This window comes from Pelodiscus sinensis, chromosome 13, assembly GCF_052426305.1.
Source record: "Pelodiscus sinensis isolate ZL-2025 chromosome 13, ASM5242630v1, whole genome shotgun sequence".
NCBI lineage: Eukaryota > Metazoa > Chordata > Testudines > Trionychidae > Pelodiscus > Pelodiscus sinensis.
Window position 1 is genome coordinate 20,473,855 of NC_143064.1, and position 22,373 is coordinate 20,496,227.

The window sequence follows — 22,373 nt, forward strand, 5'->3', positions numbered from 1 at the left end:
CCCATCCCCCCGGACTGTGTCTTCTGTGCCGTTCCTTTCAGGAGATACAATACTGAGTTGAACCCACTATCTAAAGGACGTCAGTCTCTAAGATGGAGGGGGTCAAATCAACATCTGCTGCTCAAGAAGATCTGGAGTGAAGCATGAGATGGTACCAGATAGAGGCCGGGCTCTGAGAGATGCTTCACTTGGGGTGTTTGGCAAGGGCCAATAGAGTAGAGTCTTTCAGTTCTAACCAACATGAAAATCAGAAATCAAATCAAATGCAATTCAGTTGAGTGCTTCAAAAATTAGGCAATAGTGTTTATTTCCCAAAAGTGAAGACTTTGAAGTCAGGGAAACATGGACAGCACTAGAGAGATTTTTACAAACTTGAGTTTTTATGTTCAGTCTTAATATTGCTTGAGGCCATTAATACACTGTGTTTCTTTCATTTATCCAGTTAACTTTAAACTGTAAGAAATCTAGCTTTTCTGTTACCATTTAAAAAATGTTCAGATTTTGGGGATGACACTGACTCGATATGCCTCTTTTCCCACCTCTTGGATTTGTCAAAATATTACTGAGAAAAAAAAACTAGTAAAACTACCATCAAACATGAAAATTCAGCAGAACATTCCTAAATGCAGACTAAGGGCCTAATCTGCATGCTCTTACTCATGTGAGGAAGCCCACCAACCTCAAATACTACCTTCATGAATGATGGCTACAAAAATAGGCCTAATGTAATCGAGATCTATGCAATAACTTGTTATCTTTAAGCCAAAACTTAACCAAACATCCAGCCTGGTGAAAGAGTAGGAGCTAAACCAGACCTAAAATTTAATCAAATTCACTTCCTTGCTGTTACAGGATGGTTCGAGCATTGAGGCAGAACCTAAAACCCCCACGGCAGCTGCCGAAAACAAGTGTTCCACAGGCCACATTCTGCTCCTAATTTCATGTGTGAAATTCAGTGCTGATGCTTCATTATTGCAGCAGAATTTGCTCCCACACACTTAGTAAGAATTCTGATGCTAGCTGCATAAAGTGGCTATCTTGTTATTTCTATTAAATCCATAACGTGACTAAAACAGCCATTATGTGATGAACTATACAACATCAATCAAATCCCACCCCTCTAAATATACACCAGCCCCTGCATTTCCTCAGAAGCAAATCTGTTTTACCCGGTGTTCCAGGTGACCCTTTTGTGCCTGGCAAACCGTTCAGACCATTTAAACCAGGAAATCCAGGAAATCCTGAGGAGATATAACAGAGAAGATTGAATGGACAATCAATGGCTTGTAGCGTATCAGCACATAACCTGAAGGCAATGGACAAGACAAAGCAACTATGTGCATGCATAAAACATGAAACTGACACACATTTAGTGCTTCTGGTTTCCTCTAGACAGGTCATATTAATGTATGAGAAAGAGCTTTTCTCATGGACGCTTGCGTTTGTGGTTTTGCCTGAAACAAAACCCTACTTGTGACTCAAACCTCAAAAATCAGATGGTCACCTGTCTCTTTTCAGCCAGCATTCTTATGGTTTTGAAGAGCTGTAGCCAACACTGACACCATCAGGAAATGAGCTGTAGTTATTAAAGCACAATGACCCACAAAAAGGCACTGTCTGCTACAGCCTGCCCAGCTCAGCCAACACACTAGCTTCTTGATTTGACTTTTTCCCCAGTTGGAAAGTTAAAGAAAGAAGCACCTTTTGGCCCTGCCATCCCAGGCAGTCCGATGAATCCTACTGGTCCAGGCTGCCCTGGAGAACCTGGGAGACCTGTATTTCCTCTAAAGCCAGCACTTCCAGGGCGGCCTGAAAACAAGCATTGTAACAATGAAAATTAACACAGCACAGTATATTTTTGGCCATCCTACAAAACCCATGGCTGCTCATTGCCATACCTGGTAGTCCTTCTCGGCCACGGTCCCCTGGGACACCTTTAGGCCCATCTATTCCAATGCTTCCTGGGTATCCTGGTTCACCCTTTGGCCCATCTATTCCCCTCTCACCTTAAATAACAGCAAAAATCACGTCAGACCTTATCAGAGACCATACCATTATGTATCTGTCACCGAAAGGTTGGGCACAATGTAACAATTCTGCTTTGCAGTGATATGTCCATTAAAAGATATTACTGTAATAATCTCTCAATATCCCATATGTGGTCAAGGGATGGAGCAGCCCTTTCCTATGGAGCAGGCTACTGGCCAGACAGAACTTTTGCAACCAATTGCAGGTCACTGCTGAGTACTAGGAACAAAACCATAAATTGTTGGAGGAGACACAAGAAGTCATAGTAATTTCTGTGTCACTATGGCTCAGTGGGTGATGCAGTAGCAAAAGTAGAAAAGCAGAGTCTCATTTTAACAGTTTGTGCTCAGAGCTTCTGAAAATCACATTCTATGGATTCTAACGCCATAACAAAACTTGGTTATCGCTAGTGTCCAATGGTAGATAGGTGCTGCACTTCAGATAAGACATCTGATCAACATCAGATTCTGTCCATTTCTAGAAACTGTGCAGGTGGAAGTTAATGATCCCATGGCTTTTTTTCCCCCAGAGTAAAACAAGCATGCCAGTATCGTTCCCTCTTTCAGCTGAACCGGTTCATAGTCTTAATGTTACCCATCACCAACTGCAGTGGTATAACAGCTGCTCTGTTTGCCCTGCACACATTATCTCTATGCTCGGTACTGCACGTCGATTGAGATCCCTCTAGAAGAGGTGCTAGGATATATTTTTATTATTTGTATTACAGTTGCACCAAAGCTCATAATTAAGATCAGAAACATTTTGGGACAAGCACTGTACAAATTAGTTAAGGCCTGGTCTAGTCTACCCTCCAAAGTTTACCAGCAAACAGACCCTCTCCATCTCAAATCCAAGTTCTTTGTCACATTTGAAACCTGTTCTGAATCAGAAGTAAAATTCAAGGTAAAAGCTGTGTGCCAAGCAGTGTTTTTCGTGATGTTTTTAAGTACATTTTGACTGCAAAAACGGCTAACCTGCCACTTTTCCTGTGTTGTGACAGAACACTAACATACAATACTTTGCAACCTATACAGTGCCTTTCACATGAGGATCCCAATGTACTTTACATTTCACAATGCACAAAGATTGTACAGCTATCCTCTAGTATAGAGATTAATATCCCCACTGCAGATAGGTAAACTGAGGTACAGAGAGAAAAAATAACTTGCTCAAAACTCATATGGTAAGTCAGCAAGAAAGGTGACTTTCTGTCCACTTCTCTAACCATAAAGCTACACTGCTTATTCTCTCTAATCTGACAGAAAAGCTACACTGGAGGCAGGCCTGACAAAAAATGAAAAGTATATGTATTTCCTGCCTGGCCTGGAGGCTGCTATCAGGGTGCCAGAGACCGGGAGCTTTGGAACCTACAGAATATGAGCAGCTAAGTGGGATCTGAGATGAGGGTTGAGATTAGGATTTTGGCTGGTTTTGGGATGTTTAGTATTTTTCAAGCTCAGGCATCGGCCAGCTTTGAGTCACCACATCTCTCATCTGCACGAGAAAACACTTCAGTGTTTTCAAATAGTAAAATCACAGACCTGTGCGGCAATGCTCAGGGATAAGCCCTGCAGCTTTTGTTCCAGAAATTCATCACCATCAAAGGTTACCTTACCTGGGAATCCACGGTCCCCTCTTTCTCCTTTATCTCCTAAGCCACCCATAATTCCACGCGACTCTCCTGGGTCACCTTGCAGAAGTCAAGAAAGGGACATTTTCACTTTGCATTTGATTGTGCTGGTAGATTGTTCTATAATTAGCCCTTTCACTCCTGAATTGTAGTGTTTACATGTTGCTTAGGCTACGTCTAGACTAAGAAGAAAAAACTTCTTTCAAAAGAGTGTCCACCATGCCAAAGTGCATCGAAAAAGCGATCTGCTTTTTCAAAAGATAGCATCTACACTCAATGGACGCTCTCTTGCATGTAAGCTGTGATTGCTATGGACGGAGTGGCCACCAGGGCACCTGTGCTTTTTCCTCTTTCCTCTTCTTTCGAAAGAACGCTTTCTTCCCCATCCACACCCATCTTCTGAAAGAGCTCTTTCGGAAAAAGGCTTCTTCCTCGTAGAAAGAGGTTTACCAATGTTGGAAAAACCCCTCTGTTCTTTCGATTTTTTTCAAAAGAATGCAACTGCAGTGTGGAGGTAAGTGAAGTTTTTTTTTGGAAAAACAGCCATTTTCCTGAAAAAACTCAGTAGTGTAGACATAGCCTTACTAATCTTTCTCCTGAAAATACACCTTTGCTATAATTCAAATCTATGGATTCAACAAAAGCGAAAGAAAGTACTTTCCCGAGGTAAAATAAATCCTTTTAACACTCAGCTTTAGGTGCAGAGCTATGCAATAATCCACATAATAGAACCCTGGTAACAGAAGCTAGGAGAAAAGTAAGGTAACTTCATAGCTTCTATTTATTTACACAATTGATACAGGATTGTTTTCTAGATCTCTGGATGTCTCTGGTTTTGTGCTATGGAAAGGAAGTTTTAACACGCATTTGCTATTTAAGTATCAAATGCCCACTGAATTTCCCATTGAATTTCAAAGGCAGTTGGGACACTAATCCCTTCAAAAAGCTCATCTTATATGCATATGTAGGTAGGTGGTTAAAATAAAGAGCATTATCTAGTGTAGGAGTGGGCAATCATTTTTGGTGGTGTCCATTTTAAGATATTTGTTAAGCGGCCAAGAGCCACACTTTTTAAAGGAAGGGTTGTGAGGTCTGGGATGGAGGTTGGGTGCAGAAGGGAGCTCGGGGTAGGGGACTAGGGTGCAGGAGAGAGTGTGGAATCTGAGAAGGAGTTTGAGTGAAGAAGGGGGATTGTGATCTGGGGCAGGGTACTGGGGTATGGGTGCAGGAGAGGATTCTGGTCAGGGAGAAGGGCAGTAGGAAGGAGTGCAGGGTTTGGGAGGGAGTTGGAGTCCAGGAGGAGGTGGGGTGCTATAGGTGGGCTCTGGTTGGGAGGTGCTTACCTAAGCAGCTCCTGGCCAGCAGCCCAGCAGAAACCTCAGGCAGGCTTCCTACCTGCCAGCAGCCCCAGACTGCTCAAAGAGTCTGGGTATTTCATGTGACTCTCTGCACTGGTACAGTGGGAGACTTCAAGTGCTGCCCCCACTCCTGGCACAATCTCTCAGCTCCTATTGGCCAGAAATTAACCAATGAGAACTGAGAGATTGTGCTGCACTGTGCCTGTCCCCCGCACCGTCTCTCAGCTCACACTGGCGGGTTTCTAGCTGGAAGTGGAGTGACTGTGCTGGGGGCAGGAGCAATGCAAAGCCTCCGCTCTCTGCATGCAGCCCACAGGAGTGGGCCAGATTAAAAGGCAGGCTGTATCTTGCCCACCTCTCATCTAGTAGCATGCAGGAGTATGTGGCATTGTTCATTGTTTTATGGGATACTGCATAAAATGTCTTGACTGCAACTCTTAACATGTACAACTCTACTAAAACACCAGAGCACTGAACATGTGAAAAGCGCTTCCTAGAATGCACTGTGATTCTCAGTGCATTTAAATAATAAGAGAAAGGGGAATACTCAGAGCAGATTTATTACTGATTTACCTCACTGGTAACCTGTGACTCATCTAGCCACTCATCCTGTATTTTAAGGGATGCCACCTATTTACTATGAGAGCTGCTCAGAATATTTTCGTCCAAGCAAAGCCAGCTTTTCCCCTCACAGTCTCTCACTCACTCTGTTCTGCTGGGGCACACTCTGGAAAAGGCATGGAAACTGGAAATCAATATCTTACCCCTTGGACCAGGGAAACCAGCAGTCCCTGGGAGCCCTGGTACTCCTGGGATACCCTCTGAACCCTGGAAAAAAATGTATGATTATCCTCATGCCTATTGCCTGCAACCTGGGCTGTGCTGATAGTAGTGAATTGTGCTGTGACAGATATAACAAAAACTTATCTGGGAAAAAAAGAAAATTCTGTTCTTTATTTATCAGTCCCAGCTATTGGAAGAAGAGAGCTGATTTTACTGATGAGGTGGAGTGGTAAGCAACAGCACTGCCTTACTCTGCCGTTCTGATACAGCATGCGGGATTTTTCTAAGCACACTCAGAATGGAAGATGGATATTTACACTTTCTCCTGGAAATCCAGGTAGTCCTGTGATTCCAGGCTGTCCTTTCTGTCCTGGAAAGCCTGGCGGTCCACGCAAGCCTGGGAACCCTGCATCACCCGGTTGTCCTCTATCTGTGGATGGTGACCCTCGTGAACCAGGAAGTCCAGGTTGCCCACGGTTCCCAAGGACCCCTTTATCACCTAAATGTATACAGAGAAGAAACATGCATTGCTACTTCATCATAAAGGCATTCAGCACAGTCAAGAAGCTTATTAATCAATGCTCCCAGAAAAGAAGAGTCTTCATTATTTTGGCAATAAAGAAGCACAGGTTTGAAGAGCAACTCTTGATTCAAATTGAGAGTGGTTGTGTGGAAAATCTCTTGGCACAATCTGAAAGTAACAATACTGCGGATTGTAACATCTTCTGCCCAGAGAAATCAGTTATTGGATGATTGGTGGTGGCAATTTTCCTTTGGAATGTATTTTAATGCTGATAAATACCTCTAGCTCCGGAGAATCCTCTCAGTCCCGCTATCCCAGGATCGCCTTTGTCTCCTTTTAATGCCAATGCCAGATCTGGAGGCCTAAGAATCGGGAACCCAGGGGGACCACGATCACCCCTGTCACCTGAAGATGTAAGAGAATTAAGTTGTATGAAAGAAGGGGCTCATAAAAGAAGAGTGCTTAAACACAAGAGGCTGGATTTCAGAACTGTGGACTCCCAAAGAAGCTGCTTGAATTGTGGGTGCTTAGCACCTCTGAAAATCGGGCCACAGGCACTGAGTACCCTGATAGATAATACACTAGCAATGAAAAAATGGTTGGGAATGGATTTCTCAGAAGCAGTTTTCCTCCCTTGCTGCTCTTGGGCCTAGTATGACCAGTAAAACATTGAGACAAGGAACAGACAGGAATAGGATCCTATATAAGACAAAGCCCCTAATTTTAGGATGGTCCCAATAATTTTAGCATGTGCTATTGCCTTACTAGGGGCCCTTGCTGCAGCAGCCCAGTAATTTAATCATTCTTCAGAACTTACCTTTTTGACCAGGTGGTCCAGAGAACCCAATATTTCCTTCTTTTCCAGCTGCACCAGGAATTCCTTTCAGCCCATTCACCCCGGGGATTCCGGACATGCCTGGCAGGCCAGGGAAGCCAATCAACCCGAGGGGACCCTTTTCACCTGTATGGAAAGAAGTTGGAAAACAAAGTGAGAAATTTATTCTTTCTACATATTTTTCATACAAACAGAAGTGGAAGCTGGGAGCGAGCTGGATACGGCCTATTGAGCAATCCCACAGAGTCAAAAATCCTGAAGTGCAAACATAGGAGGGTCCTACTAGATGTTTCCATTGGTGGAGTAAGCCTCTATTCACCCCCACTTAATCATTAACTTCCAGTTCACCATCAAATATCTGCTCCTGCTCCTACTAGAATGCACAATTCCAACTGATCCAACAGGAGCAGCATGTGATTTCAAATCACTATGGACTGTCCTCGTAAAATAACCTATAGTCGTGTTGGCTCTGAATGGCTGGCTGGATTTTAAATTTTATTTTCCTGCTAGTTTGCACTTCCTGTTCTCTTCCCTGTGATGTTTCCAAGGCTTTTCAGTCTCTCACCATCTATAGCTTCCCACTCCTGACTTTGCTGATTCAATGCTTAGCCCTATGGACTAAGGATCATCTCTTGGCCAGCTTTAGGTCTCCCATGTAGAATTACTATGTCTGGCTGCTCCCCTGCTCCCTAGTGAGTTAAAGGGTGACGAGTGAGAAGGACCCAAAGGGTCACATGACCCTTCCCAAACACTGTGGGGGGAAGGGGCTAGCAGCAGGCAGGGTCAGAGCTGGAAGGGAAAAGGCCTGATCAGAGCCTCTCGTTTTCTGGTCATGCAACCTGGCTGCTGTATTCTCCCAGGCAGTCTCCAGACCCACTGCCAGAGAGGAGATGCTGCCCAGCCCAGGGTAGTGCAATGGGACTAGGGAAGGAAGAAGGTGAGGAGAGTGAGGCCACAGACTGGGGATGAGCTGAGAAGGAGTCACATGGCCCCTTTTGGCTGGTGCCTCTTTGTATCCCTCCCCACTAGTCACCTGTTCACATCCATCACCAACGTAACCCCATCGTCTCCATCAAGAAGTCATCTGTCTCCCCAGAGAGCATGACAGAGACAATCCACAACTTCCGCTGTCTCAGAAGGCTGAGATCAGATAAGATGCCAGCCACCTTATACCTTTTTTAAAATAATCTTTATCTTTCAAAACAAATGATAATACAGCACCCAACACGTTAGTATTCCTGAGAACATTTCTCCATTATCTATTTCTGATAGTTCCGTGGCATTGATTTACCTCAGTATACTTTTAACATTAAAAAAGATACTTCCGAAGAGTTAACTTCTTCAATGTGAACATTAAATTCTAGCATAGACACCTCATGCTAATAACAACCCCAACTGGGATAGTAGTTTCTGTTTGGTGAGCCCTAGGAATTGAACCAATGTATCCTTTCGTGGAATCAAGTCTGTGGATGACACTAAGCTAGGGGGAGAGGTAGATACATTGAAGGGTAGGGATAGGGTCCAGAGTGACCTAGACAAATTGGAGGATTGGGCCAGAAGAAATCTGATGAGGTTCAACAAGGACAAGTACAGAGTCCTGCACTTGGAACGGAAGAATCCCAAGCATTGTTATAGGCTGGGGACCGACTGGCTAAGCAGCAGTTCAGCAGAAAAGGACTTGGGGATTACAGTGGATGAGAACCTAGATATGAATCAACAAGGTGCCCTTGTAGCCAAAAAGTCGAATGGAATATTAGGTTGCATTAGGAGAAGCATTACCAGCAGATCTAGAGAAGTTATTATTTCCCTTTATTTGGCACTGGTGAGGTTACATCTGGAGTACTGCATCCAGTTCTGGGCCCCTACTATAGAAAAGATATGGACGCACTAGAGAGGATCCAGTAGAGGGCAACCAAAATGATTATGGGGCGGAAGCACATGACCTACGAGGAGAGGCTGAGGGATTTGGGCTTATTTAGTCTGCAGAAGAGACGCCTGAGGGGGGATTTGATAGCAGCCTTCAACTTCCTGAAGGGAGGTTCCAAAGAGGATGGAGAGAGGCTGTTCACAGTAGTGACGGATGGCAGAACAAGAAGCAATGGCCTCAAGTTACAGTGGGGACAGTCTAGGTTGGATATTAGGAAAAACTATTTCATTAGGAGGGTGGTGAAGTACTGGAATGAGTTACCTAGGAAGGTGGTGGAATCTCCATCCCTAGAAATTTTTAAGTCTCAGCTTGACAAAGCCCTGGCTGGGTTAATTTAGTTGGGATTGGTCCTGCCTTGGGCAGGGGGCTGGACTTGATGACCTCCTGAGGTCTCTTCCAGCCCTAGGATTCTATTATTCTAATCCAATACACAGCCATCACTTTTTAAAAGCAGCTTTTAATTACTGACCCAGTCTGCATTCACATCAACAATGTAGCAGTGAAACAAATGCATCCCCACACAAGTTCCCTATAACTTTCAGGTTTTTCCAACAAGTAGGGTCTGAAATCACCAATCGTGTTCCTTTAGCTGTGCATCTGAATCCAGCCCTGTGTGACCACTTCCTAATTTATACACTTACCTTTTGCTCCAGAGAAACCTGGACGTCCATCTCTACCCAATGGTCCAGGTGGCCCTGGGAAACCTCTGTCACCAGGTGGTCCCGGAAAACCTTCTAGACCAGGGAAGCCTTTCATACCAGCAGGGCCGGGTGGACCTGAATCGCCAGTCGGTCCTTTGACTCCTGGAAGTCCTGAATCAATACAAGCAAACTCAATAGCTTTTGTCACACAACCTTCTGTACAGTTTGGCGAGCTCTTCTGCATGTTCTCTAAATGTAGCTTTGTTTTTAATATGAGAACCAGACACAAAATTATGGCACATGCAGCCTGGTAGTAGGCATAATTTTTAGATATGCAAAAACATTAGTCATCCAACAATAAGGGACTTGCCTATGTCATTTCAAAACCAGCAGCAGGGCTGACCTTTTAACTTCAAGGTAACAAACCAGAGCATGGCAGAAGGAGCATTAACAATGCTAAATCCCAGTCCTTACCCCATCATCTGGGTCAACCAAAGGGGTCAGCTGAAGAGCAGCCTGATCATTCTGTGGTTAAGGTGCTTTTTAAATATCAGATAGGTTAATAATTAAGGGCTTGGGTTGCTGAATGCGTTACGATAAGAACATCTCCAAGGTTAAGACTGTTGAAACCATTTGTGCACAATTTAGTCTGTAAATAAGTCGGGATGTTTCTGGCTGCAGCATGGCAAACTTTTAATTCAGGAAAAAAAACCAACGTTAGGGCTTAAACCATTGAAAATTGGGAATGCTCAGATACAACATTAGAAAGAAAAAAAACAAAGGTAGCTCCTGAAAAATGGCACATAAAATAGAAATATCAGATGCAAGAGCTTTGCAACACTCTGAATTTTGTGATTTAAAGCAATAAGCTGACTTTTTAAATATCAAATGCAGTATCTGCTTAATTAAAGAAGAAAAAGACAATGTGTGCTTGAAGTCTAAGAATATTAATGCCTTTCCCTTATGGGCTTTATTCTTTGTTACCATCTGAGCATACTTGGTACAATGGTTTTTTGCTCTCTGATATGATTAAAATAAGGAGTGCAAGCTATAGTCAATGCAATTCTTGTAGCATTAAAAGCTAAGTCGTTAGTCCATGACCTTTTTTATGCTACAGTGCATTTTCTCACCTTGACAGCCTACGTGAAGAACCCATAACCAAACAGTGTGACATCAGAAATGAAGAGTTGGTGGTAAGTGGAACAGAAAAATGGTGAAGGAAAAATAGAAATATGTGAATAGAAAGCACAAGGGCACTAAAGAAGTTAATGACTCAAAGAATTCTGCTGCAAAGCCTTAGTAACTTGGAGTTTATCATTCATCAACTAGTGGGCTTAAAAAAAACTCAGGGGAGTCATGATCAGTGTGCCCTTTAAACTGCAAGGCAGCACAGCTTTACAGGTGATTAATCAGCCCTGCCCAGTCAGAGGCTCAGGGCTCCATGCAGTGATGTGACTGACTGGGAAGGGCTGATTAATCACCTGTGAAGCTGTGCTGCCCCACAGTTTAGAGGGAACACTGGTCATGATACAAACTACCAAAAACATAAGGCAACACAGAAGAAAAAGCCTCCTTTAACATAAAATACTGTATTTTGGTATCACTCTAAAATGCTAATCACAGAGGCAACTCAGAGATGAGTATTGAAGAACATAAGAATAGGCATATTAGGGTAGTCAAAGGAGCTAGCTCACTATCCTATCTTCTGATAGCGGCCAGATGCTGGAATGAATGGAACAGGGTAATGATCAAGTGATTCAACCCCTGTAATCCAGTCCCAGCTTCAGGAACTCAGAGGTTTAGGAACATCTGATGCAAGAGGTTGCATTCTTGACTATCTTCACTCATATTCATTAATGGATCTATCCTCCATGAACTGATCTAATTCTTTTTAAAAACCAGTTACAATTCTGGCCTTCACAATATCCCCTGGCAATGAGTTCCATTGGTTGACAGCACATTGTGTGAAGAAGTACTTCCTTTTGTTTAAAACCTGCAGCCTATTGATTTATTTGGGTGACTCCCAATTCTTGTGTTATGATGAAGGGTAAATAACAATTCCCTAGTCGCTTTCTCCACACCATGCATGCTTTCACAGAACTCTACCATAACCTGCCTTTCATAGACTCTTTCTAAGATGAACTGTCCCAGGGTTTTTAATCTCTCCTCATTTGGAAGCTGTCCCATGCCCTAATTGATTTTTGTTGCCCTCTGTACTTTTTCCGCTTCCAATATATCATTTTTGAGATGGAGCAAGCTAAACTGAACAAAGGTGTGAGGGTACCATGGATTTATATAAAGCATTATAATATTTTCTGTTTTATTATCTCTCCTCATGATTCCTAACATCCTGTTAGTTATTTTTTTTTTTTTTGCTGCTTCTGAACACTCAGCAGTTATTTTCAGAGAACGCTTCACAATCTTGAGTGGTAACAGCTAATTTAGATCCCACCATTTTATAGTTGGGATTATATTTTCCATTATGCATTACTTTGCCCATAACAACAGTGAATTTCATCTGCCATTTTCTTTCCCGGTTACCCAGTTACATGCGGTCCTTTTCTAACTTTTTGTAATCAGCTTTGCACTTAACTATCTTCAGCAATTTTGTATTTGAAATTTTTGACACTTTACTGTTTACCCCTTTTCCAGATCATTTATACCTATATTATACAGCATAGGTCTGAGTACAGTTCCTTAGGGGATCCTGCTATTTACTATACTTTTCATTGTGAAAGTTGTTAATTTATTCCTATCCTTTGTTTCCCCCATTTTAACCAGTTACTGATACATGAAAGGACCTTCCCTCTCATCCCATGCATGCTTACTGAGCTTAAGAGCCTTTGGTGAGGCACCTTGTCATTGACTTTGGAGGAGACTTAGTAGACTATATCCACTGGATCACCCTTGTTCTCGTGCTCTCTGACACACGCACAACATTCTGATACATTGGTGAGGCATGATTTCCTTTTACAAAAGCCATATTCATTCTTCCTCAACATATTGTGTTCACCTATGCATCTGGCAGTTGTGTTCTTTACTATCATTTCAACCAATTTGCCTGGTACTGAAGTGTGGCTTATTAGCCTGTAATTACACAGGTCGCCTATAGAGATTTTTAAAAGACAGGCATTGCATTAACTGTCCTCTAGGCATTTGGGTCCAGAGGCTGATTTAAGCAATAGGTTATGTACTGCAGTTAGTACAATTACATATCTGAGTTCCTTCAGAATTCTTGGTAAATATCAGTTGGTCCTGGTGACATTAAAATTGATCAGTTTGTTCCAAAACCTTCTCTACTGATGCCGCAGTCTGATGGTCTCAGAGGAGTAACCCTATTAGTCTGTATCTGTAAAAACAATGAGGAGTCCCATGGCACCTTAGAACCTAACAGATTTATTTGGTGTCTAAGGTGCCACAGGACTCTTCAGTCTGATACAGTTCCTCAGATCTTTCAACTAAAAGAATGACTTGGGTAAGGGGATTTCCCCCACACCTTTTGCAGTGAAGACCTAGGCAAAGAATTCATATAGCTCCTCTGGAACAGCCTTGTCTTTCTTGAGCACTCCTTTAGTACCTTGATTGTCTTCTGATTGTTTCGCAGGCTTCTGCTTCTGATATGTTTCTTGGTAGTTTGTGTGTCTTTTGTTAGTTTCTTTCCCAAGTCTTTTCTGGTCTGTCTATACTTTTACATTTGACTTACCACAATTTCTGTTCTTTTCTATTTTCCTCAGTAGGATCTGACCTCCAGTTTTTAAAGGATGTCTTGTTGCCTCTAACTGCCTCTTTAGCTCTGATTAACCATAGCAGCATTTTTTTTTGTCCTGTTTCTATTTTTTTAAAATTTAGGGTATAACTTTCACTTTATTTCTCTGCTCCCATAGTTCTCCAGCTTTGTCATTCTGCAAACCATCATGTAAGAGACAGATCTTTGCACAGACCATTATTTTCTACTAAACCTCTGGTCCCTCCTTTGCTTCATTGTCATAATGTTGCATACTGTGCTAACAGAAAAGACCCTGTGTAGTGTAGTTCGAGAGCTACTGCTCTATTCAGAGTCTCTTCAGCCCATGAAGCGAGGACGGGGGAATCAAGATGGTCTCCCGCTGTCTCAGGGGATGAAACAGATACATATCGTTTCATTGAGAAGCCCAGCATTTTTCAGTCCATAAACGTTAATAGGATTTTTACCTTCTGACAAGAGTAATTTTTCTAATAATCTGTTACATATTTGAAATTAAAGCATGGACATGGAGATTTGCCATTTATCCTGCAAATAGTTATAACAAAATAATTTTAAAACTGCACATTTATATCTCACTCTACCTTCTCCTCTAATGGCTTACAACAGGATAGCACCATCTCTGGCTGGGAGGATGGCCCATGGCCCACATTTTGCAATATCCAGTTCCTTTGGGAAGCAATCATGGGTGGAATTTAACTCCTAGCAAATGGCAAATTTATTCTAATGCTTGTTTAACTTCCTGGTGTTGGGGTAACCCACTCAACCTCATCGGAGACATTACATACCTGGTGATCCTGAGAAGCCACCTGCTCCCCTAGGACCTGGTTCTCCTTTAATTCCAAACAGACCTCCAGGACCAGGAGGTCCTCGCAAGCCAGCAATACCTGGGAGCCCTGGATTACCCTGTTCACCTTTAAAACCCGGTAAGCCAGGCCTTCCATCAACACCTGAAAATGAGAGATAGGATGTTACTGAACAAGTGAGAATAAAGTTACTTGTTGTTAAAGCTTCTATACATCATCTCAGAATTACACTAGAAGCTCAGGGAAACTCAGTTAAATACAGAACTACAGAAAGCTCAGAGGAACTGGCCTCAAAAGAAAACTACAAAGTAACTGTTTTTGGTGGTCAAGATAAACAATTCCAGATTCCAGGAACCCATCTGCAAGGATGCTCACCCTTCTGTCCAGGAAATCCAGGTTCGCCAGCGAGCCCTTTATCTCCTGGAAATCCAGGTCTGCCAGGCTCACCCAGAGCACCTCTTTCAGCACCAAACACTTCACCAGGAGTTCCTTTTGCTCCTGGTAAGCCAGGAGCTCCCATCTTTCCAGGGAAACCATCTGTTCCATCGAGTCCTGGGAGCCCTGGTGGTCCCTGATCTCCACGAGGCCCAGAAAAGCCTAAAAGAAAAGCCCAGTCGATAATACATAACAGGAGGGGAAATATCCATATTAATTAGCATTTCTAAATAATGTACTTTTTTGTTTAAAAAATAGTTTTGAAAACAGAACCATTCTTTGGTTTTGAATGTTTAATAAAGGTGTGAACTTTATCAGAGAGAGGCAGCAAAGGGGGAGCTGGTGCTGGGGGGGGAGCCAGCTTTAAGCCGGTTCCCCCCAGCACTGTCTCCGTGGGGGGCAACGGAGGTAGAGGCTCAGTGGGAAATGGCACGAGAGGCGACTGAAGCAGTCTCTGCTTGTGTAGGTTCTCCTGTAATTCTGCCTTTGAAATGTACATTAGCGCTGCCAGGGTGCTTATACTTTTCAAAGGCTCAAGTGCCACAGGGAGCGTGGGGCCAGTCCTCTCCTGGCCTCATGCTCCCTGTGGGGCTTCCACTTTTGAACTGTAGCAGGAGCCTGGCAGAGCTCTTGCTACAATTCAAAGGCGGAGGCACACTTATCGAGTAATCGAATAGCTGATGGAAATCCCATCAACTATTCAATTAGTTAATTAATCTAAATTTAACATCCCTACTCACTAGGAAGGGCTGGAAATCACTGTAATGAAGTGGGGATTGTAGTCACTCCGTTTGCTTTATGTTGCATGTGATTCCTACTATCCTGTTGTAACCCTGTGTGTGCACCAGTTTCCCTGGGCAGTATGCCAATGCCTAGTTGGTGCTGGGAATTTCGGGGTGATAGCCTCCATCACATACACAATGGCTTATGCTTTCTGTAACCTGAGAAGAGGGGTGTAACCTTTTACCCAGGAAGCTGGACAAAGGCAGGAGGTGGGGCTGGCTCCAGGGCTGGCGTCTGGATGAAAGGGTGACTCTTGCTGGCTTTGGGGTGCAGACATGGAAGTCAGGCCCCTTGGCTCTGAGCCCCCTCTCTCCAAGATGGATTGTACTGGCTGCTTCTGTTTACTGCGCTGACAAGCTTGTTCTACCCTTTGTCCCTGTTGACTAATAAACCTTCCGTTCTAGCTGCTGACAGTTGTATCTGGCTGAGGATGGGATGCAGGGCCCAGTGACTCCCCACGCCTCAGTGACAATCACAAATGTTGCAGAAGCACATGTTCACCCAAGCCTTCTCCCTCTATTCCACACTGCAGTGCCTCATGAGTGGCTATCACCCAAAAGCCCTTGTATCCGTAGGACAGCATTTGGCATAATGCGATGATGATTCAGCCCTAGAACACACAGGTACAACAATGGCTGGAAAGCAGGGTGTGCAAAAGTGCTGAAAGAACACTGTCAAGAGTGTTGCTAAATGGTTGCAAGGACAAACAACTTCGCATTTTCATGTCAGCTATGCCTCTGCAATGATTTTCTCATGTAGACCAGGTCTCTTCAGGGACAGGCAGAAGGAAAACATGCTTTAAAATTCCTCCTTTCTGACTTTTCTGCCTTTCTGCATGGCACATTGCCTACAGACGGACTACAAACATCACAAAAATAACAGCATTTGTGTTTCCAATGTTGTATGCTGATTACCATACCACCAAGCGACTAGGGTTTTCGTGTAGCTGTCAAACCCATTTTATACTAAAAATCAATGGTTCCCAAACTGGGTCCTACAGAGCATGTGAGCTCAATGGTCACATGGTTGCTGGCTCTTCTCCTTAGTTGTAGCTCCTTCATCACAATAAGAACATAAGAATGGCCATACTGGGTCAAAAGTCCACCTAGCCCAGTACTCTGTTTTCCAGCAGTGACCAATTCCAGGTGTCCCAGAGAGTGATCAAGTTATTCATCCAATGTTGCCCATTACCAGCTTCTGGCAAACAGAGGCTAGAGTCACCATCCCTGCCCATTTGAGCTAACAGCCATTGATGGACCTATCCTTCATGAATTGATCTAGTTCTTTTATGAACCTTGGCCTTCCCAATATCCTCTGGCAAAGAGCTCCACAGACTGTCTGTGCACTGTGTGAAGAAATACTTCCTTTTGTTGATTTTAAACCTGCTGCCTTTTAATTTCATTTGGTGGCTCCAAGTTCTTGTGTTAGGAAAAGGTATATAATCACTTCCTTATTTGCAGTCTTCACACTAGTCATGATTTTATAGACCTCTATCATATCTTCCTTAGTCCTCTCTTTTCCAAGCTGAAAAGTCAGTCTTATTAATCTCTCCTCATAAAATTTTAAAGGCAGATAAAAATTCATTCAATATTTCCCCAACATTATTTTCCCATGCAGCAATGGCTTTAAAATAACAGTGATCATCAGCAGGATGGGGAGCGGTCTGCGTGTCCATGAACCGAAGGGGACAGGGAAAGAGTTTGATATCTCTGCTGACAAAATATTGTACATTAAACAGACAGTCTCAAATTTCCTACCTAATTCATTTCTTACCTTGTGTGCCAACCAGTCCTATGGCTCCAGGACTGCCTGGTTGTCCTTTTGACCCACTTAATCCAGGTTGGCCTGGGCTGCCTGGAATGCCCGGGCTGCCCTTGAGACCTGAGGATTAAAAACAGTATCAGTTTAGGATGGGAGACACAAGCATAATATTGTGAAGTGGGATTAGATATTCCCTGCAAAGCTAACCTCAAAAAGCCACCTACGGTACTAATTTAAACTAGTCAATGCTGCCCCAACTCCGTGATCATCCCATCAATTTAAATAGAAAAGAACAAGTCTTTTGTTTTGGGGAGCTACATTGAAGGGCAGAAGTTCTCTACATCCCTCAATAACAATGACTTTCACAGAACTATGAATATAAGTAGGACACATCTATAGACAGCACAACAGTCAGTGTGAATCAAACGGAGCGCCTCCAGGAAGCAAGCACAAGCGCCACCCACTTGTGCTACAGAAAAGCTATTGTTTAGTTGTGATTAAGGATCAGGATCTCTGCTCTCTGGAGGGAGACTTAGCACACGGGCAATAAACCACTGTATTACACAGAGTATTAAAAGTCAATCTCCATACCTGGGCGTCCTGGTATGCCTGGAGGCCCAGGGGCACCAAACGCTTCTGGAACTGCACAGGGCATGGTGACTCCTAGAAAAAGAAATATACTGAAACTACACACAGTTCCTTTGTAGTTAGCTGGTTACAATTAGGACACTGAATGTTCGGACTAAATTATGAGCAAAGTGAGTGAAAAGACCCGTTTTCTTTTCAGAACTGGTGTTCTTTGAGATGCACTGCTCATGTCTACTCCATGTTAGGTGTGCATGCTGGCCACATGCACCGGCGCTGAAAGTTTTTTGCCTAGCAACATCCATAGAGGAGTGGCTCTGGTGACCCCTGGAGTGGCATCACCATGGTGTGGTGAAAGGGGTGCTGTGTGCTCCCCTCAATTTCTTCTTGCCACCAGTGACAGGGCATCAGAACTGTTGTCTTTGACTCATTGTAGTTAGATTTCCTCTACTTAGCTAATCCAGGGAGCACTTGGCCAAGGAGGTCACAATCCCCTCTCCAGTATTTACAGCCCTGCAGTGGTAGACATGTGGATCGGTCCACATACTCAGAGCCCGTTATGCCCTCATGCAGCAAGTTAGAGAGGAGGCTGGATTTGGCAGGGTCATACTGTAATCTATGAGACTCTGAACCTGCCTCTGTGAGTACTGGTTGGAGTCGCCTATGGGGAATGGACATGAGCAACCTCTCAAAGACGAAAAGATGGTTACTTTTTTGTAACTGGTATTCTTCAAGATGTGTTGCTCATGTCCATTCCAGAACCCATCCTCCTTCCCCATTGTTGGAATTTCCAGTAAGAAAGATGTGAGGGTGGGGAGAGTGCACAGCGATGGATGGGGGCAACACTCCAGGGGTTGCCAATGCCGCTCCCCTGTGGATTCTGCTAGGGGGAAAATCTGCCAGCACCAGTGGACGTGGTGAGCACGCACACCTAATGTGGAAAGCACATGAGCAATAACTTAAAGAACAACTGATGCAGTGCAAATCACCACCACTAATTTGTTACATTGCCACACTGCAAATCACCTTCTCGTCTGCCACAGGGTAACTCTTCCTCAACAAAATCTATTACTTTGTGAGAGGGTCATGGCTAACATTGTTGATATTCTAAGTTTACTGACACTAAACTAAAGAGAAGAACTCTGGACTAATGGCTAGAGGACAAGTCTGGGGGGAGTTCGATTTATTTTCTAATCCAGGCTTGAAAATGACTCACTGTATAACCATATTTGTGTCCCCATTTATAAAATGGTGATGAAAATTAAACATAAAAACTGATTATTTATTATTTGTATTATGGCAATGATCAAGAGCTCCAGTGAAGGATCAGAGATGCATTGTGCTTAGCACTGGAAAAACACAGATTGAAAAGAAAGTCCATGCCCCAAGAAGCATACAGTCTAGGTACCAAGTCAGCTAGTGGGTGGCTCAGGACTTTTAAAAACTCAAGTGATTTATTTAATGACAAAAATCAATGCAGGAGACAAAATATAGGCAACATTTTTTAAAATCTTTGTCCCTGTGTTTGTCTTTCTACTGGGCCATTCTTCAACCAACTGTTCTAGAGTTCATCAGTCTGAAAAATAACCACATGGTTTAGTTGTTAGTGTAGTAAGAGCATATAGGAATCAATAGCAGTACAGCTTATTCCATTACTTCCGTTTCCCATAGAAAAGATCTCATTTATCTGTAGAATGAGATGTGTGGCATTATTAAAGACATCACCCTATCAAATGTTTTTGATAAATCTCTTATGTTAGCAATGTTCCCCTTTATCGGACTCTTGGCAATTTGACACTCTATTGATACAGTATTGCTAACAACACATGAATACTGAGATAGATCCTGCAGCTCCTTTATATTAAGAAAAAGATCTCATTTTCTTCAGTAGGTGTTTGCTTAAATAAAATGACTGGAGGGCTAGTACCTACATTAATTGCCTAAAATCCCCTAGAATAAATTAACCTTCTAAAAACAAAAACCTAAAGGATTTAAAAATATATTTTGTCTTAACTAATGTCACTTCAGACCTGATCCTTAGATTTAGCCTAGGATCATATTTCTGAAGGTGGGGGAAGGAGGATTTTTTTCCTGTTTCTCCCCCCCTCCCCCTTTGGAGTCTTTTTATACAAAAAGTTAAATAGCTAATTACTACACTAATTACTAATGCTGGCCCATCCAAACTGGTGCAATATTTTGGGCAGGTTCAGTAACCAATAAGAAACTGTGGATTAGCTGCATCTTGTTTTTGTAAAACAAATTCTTAAAGAGCTTGCAACCCAATCCCCTCATTTTCGAAACAACACTGACAACCTTCAAATAAAGGCAACTCTAAGGTGGCTTCTGAGTTTTATTAGTAAGAGACACTAAGACAAAGTCATTTCTGGTTTAAATCCAATGAAGGCAATAGAATTATACAAAGGACAGGCCTGCCCATGGGGGCAGTTACCCTGGGGCCTGGCAATTCAAAGTGGCCCAGGGCTGGAGACCATCTCTGCTGGTACTGCAGCAGCAGCTGGAGCCCAGGGCCCTTTAAATTGCTGCTGGAACGCTGTGCACTCTGAGCGGTTCTAAGGGCGGGGAGGCAGTGTGTATAGTGCAGAGGACTGGCTGACCCTGGCCCCACCCCTTCTGGGAGCACAGAGCCCCCCCCCCCCCCCCCCCCACCCAGCCCAAGAGCCCGTAGAAGCAGTCGGCATCCTTGACCCTGGATAAACAATATTGTTTACTACTTCTGATTTTTATCAACCGTGGGAATAGGAGACCCATGCGGGATGAGGCTCTGGCCAAAAGAAAGACTAAATGACATAGCAGGTCTTTTCTACTGATGGCATATGGATTCCATTTAGTTTGGAGGCTTAATCAGATCTCTAGTTTAGGGTCAATGACATCAAAACCTTGTGGGCTGTTTTCAAGAGATTTCAGTAAAACTGGCAAAGGTCTTGTGAGTCTCATGAAAGTTATACAGATTGGGCAACATCCAAACCACAGGGAGAAAACAGGCCCCTTGTGGTTTGGGAACCAGACCAGAACCAAAACTGGAAGGCAGGTTCAGGTCTAGCAATTCAAATGTGAACCTCCACCCGCCAAAAAGCGAAATGAGGACTAATGATGTCCAATTTCTATCCCACTTCTACTTGCCCCCCATAACATCAAACTCTATGACTTTGAGATTCCCATTCATGTGATCACAAGACTGGGGCTGGAGGAAAAAGACTCAAATCACAAATTCTAGTTAATCAAGGCTGCTGGAGGATCAAAACTTCAGCTAATGAGATATGAAGCTGACTGGGAGCAGGGAGTGGGAAGAAAACCTTAGGGCTCTAATGTACTTGTGTTTCGACACTGCTGTGCATGTACAAGAAGAAACAGAAATGTTCTGCTTTGATACTGGAAGACCAAAGATCAGTGCTCAAATTCACTTTTACCTGATGCAAGGCATTACTTGGTAACAGACTGCATTTATAAGTGACTAACCCCATGAATTACACATATACAAACATTTCTAACAACACTTGTACACTGGTGTGGTCTTAAAACCAACCACTGCTCTTTGGTACCACAGCTCAGTTCTTAATTCTTAATTCATGTTAGAATTAAAGCAAGGAGGATCACATTTAGAGAAATAAAATGAAACATTCCCCAGTCTGATTTATATTTAGAAGCAGAGAGCTGGAGGAAACATACTTAGGTGGCAGAATCTTAATGCTCGGTTTGCTGTCTACATATAGGCACATTTAGACAGGATCAAAGTTTCTTCTAAGCTGTGAGGCCACACAGCCCCGCAGATGCTTAACTAGCTCAGAAAGGGCAGTTTAATTAACATTTTTATATTCAAACACATGTTTTGCTTAAATTAACATCCAAAAAATGACATGTCCATTACTTATGTAACTAGCTAGCAATAGACTATTGGCACAATGGGAACTGTATTTGTGGAGCAATTGAAGGGCAATGGTAATATGCTAAGGACACAGTTTTCACATATTTCTAGGGTCTGATAGCACAATGAAGTAACCAAAGTTAATGTTCACCAGCTACTTAATATGTTTTCATAATGGCCTCCAAATGCCAGGAGAACAAATCTATTGTGAAAACACAGTGAGAGACTTCTGGAAATTGCAACAATGGAACAAAATGAGTAATCCAATAGCATTTCTGAGCAATTTCATAATACTGCTCACGAAGGGTATGTCTACACAACAGGGATTAACTCAAAATAAGCTACACAAATTGAGCTACGTCAATTGCATAGCTTATTCTGAAATAGCTTATTTTGGAATTGAGAGCATTTACACAGCACTTATTTCGAAATAGAGCACTCTTCCTCCGACTTCCCGTACTCCTTGTACAATGACGGTTACAGGAGTCAGAGTAAGAAGTCCTCCAACTTGACAGTATTTCGACATTATTTTGAAATAATTGCCTGCTGTGTAGATGTGGACTATGTTATTTCGAAATATTGTTGCTGCTTAGACATACCCTAACTGTGCGGAAGTATTGTTCTAATATTCTATCCCCCGGTGAAAGATATCA

At 43.0% G+C, this 22,373-nt stretch overlaps 1 protein-coding gene across 5 annotated transcripts in view; it reads right to left on the reverse strand.

Annotated features, from left to right (window-relative positions):
• The window catches only part of COL4A6 (collagen type IV alpha 6 chain), a 233,847-nt gene that overhangs the window by 11,830 nt on the left and 199,644 nt on the right, over positions 1 to 22,373 (reverse strand). For all 5 annotated transcript variants that reach the window (XM_075940945.2, XM_075940946.2, XM_075940942.2 and 2 more), the window contains 13 exons: positions 17,844 to 17,915; positions 17,265 to 17,372; positions 14,649 to 14,870; positions 14,256 to 14,417; positions 9,726 to 9,896; positions 7,140 to 7,283; positions 6,602 to 6,727; positions 6,117 to 6,298; positions 5,781 to 5,844; positions 3,644 to 3,718; positions 1,899 to 2,006; positions 1,702 to 1,809; positions 1,170 to 1,241 (listed from right to left, as the gene is read on the reverse strand). In XM_075940945.2, the coding sequence (XP_075797060.2) occupies positions 1,170 to 1,241; positions 1,702 to 1,809; positions 1,899 to 2,006; positions 3,644 to 3,718; positions 5,781 to 5,844; positions 6,117 to 6,298; positions 6,602 to 6,727; positions 7,140 to 7,283; positions 9,726 to 9,896; positions 14,256 to 14,417; positions 14,649 to 14,870; positions 17,265 to 17,372; positions 17,844 to 17,915 (1,614 nt within the window). The remainder of the gene's footprint in view (positions 1 to 1,169; positions 1,242 to 1,701; positions 1,810 to 1,898; positions 2,007 to 3,643; positions 3,719 to 5,780; positions 5,845 to 6,116; positions 6,299 to 6,601; positions 6,728 to 7,139; positions 7,284 to 9,725; positions 9,897 to 14,255; positions 14,418 to 14,648; positions 14,871 to 17,264; positions 17,373 to 17,843; positions 17,916 to 22,373) is intronic.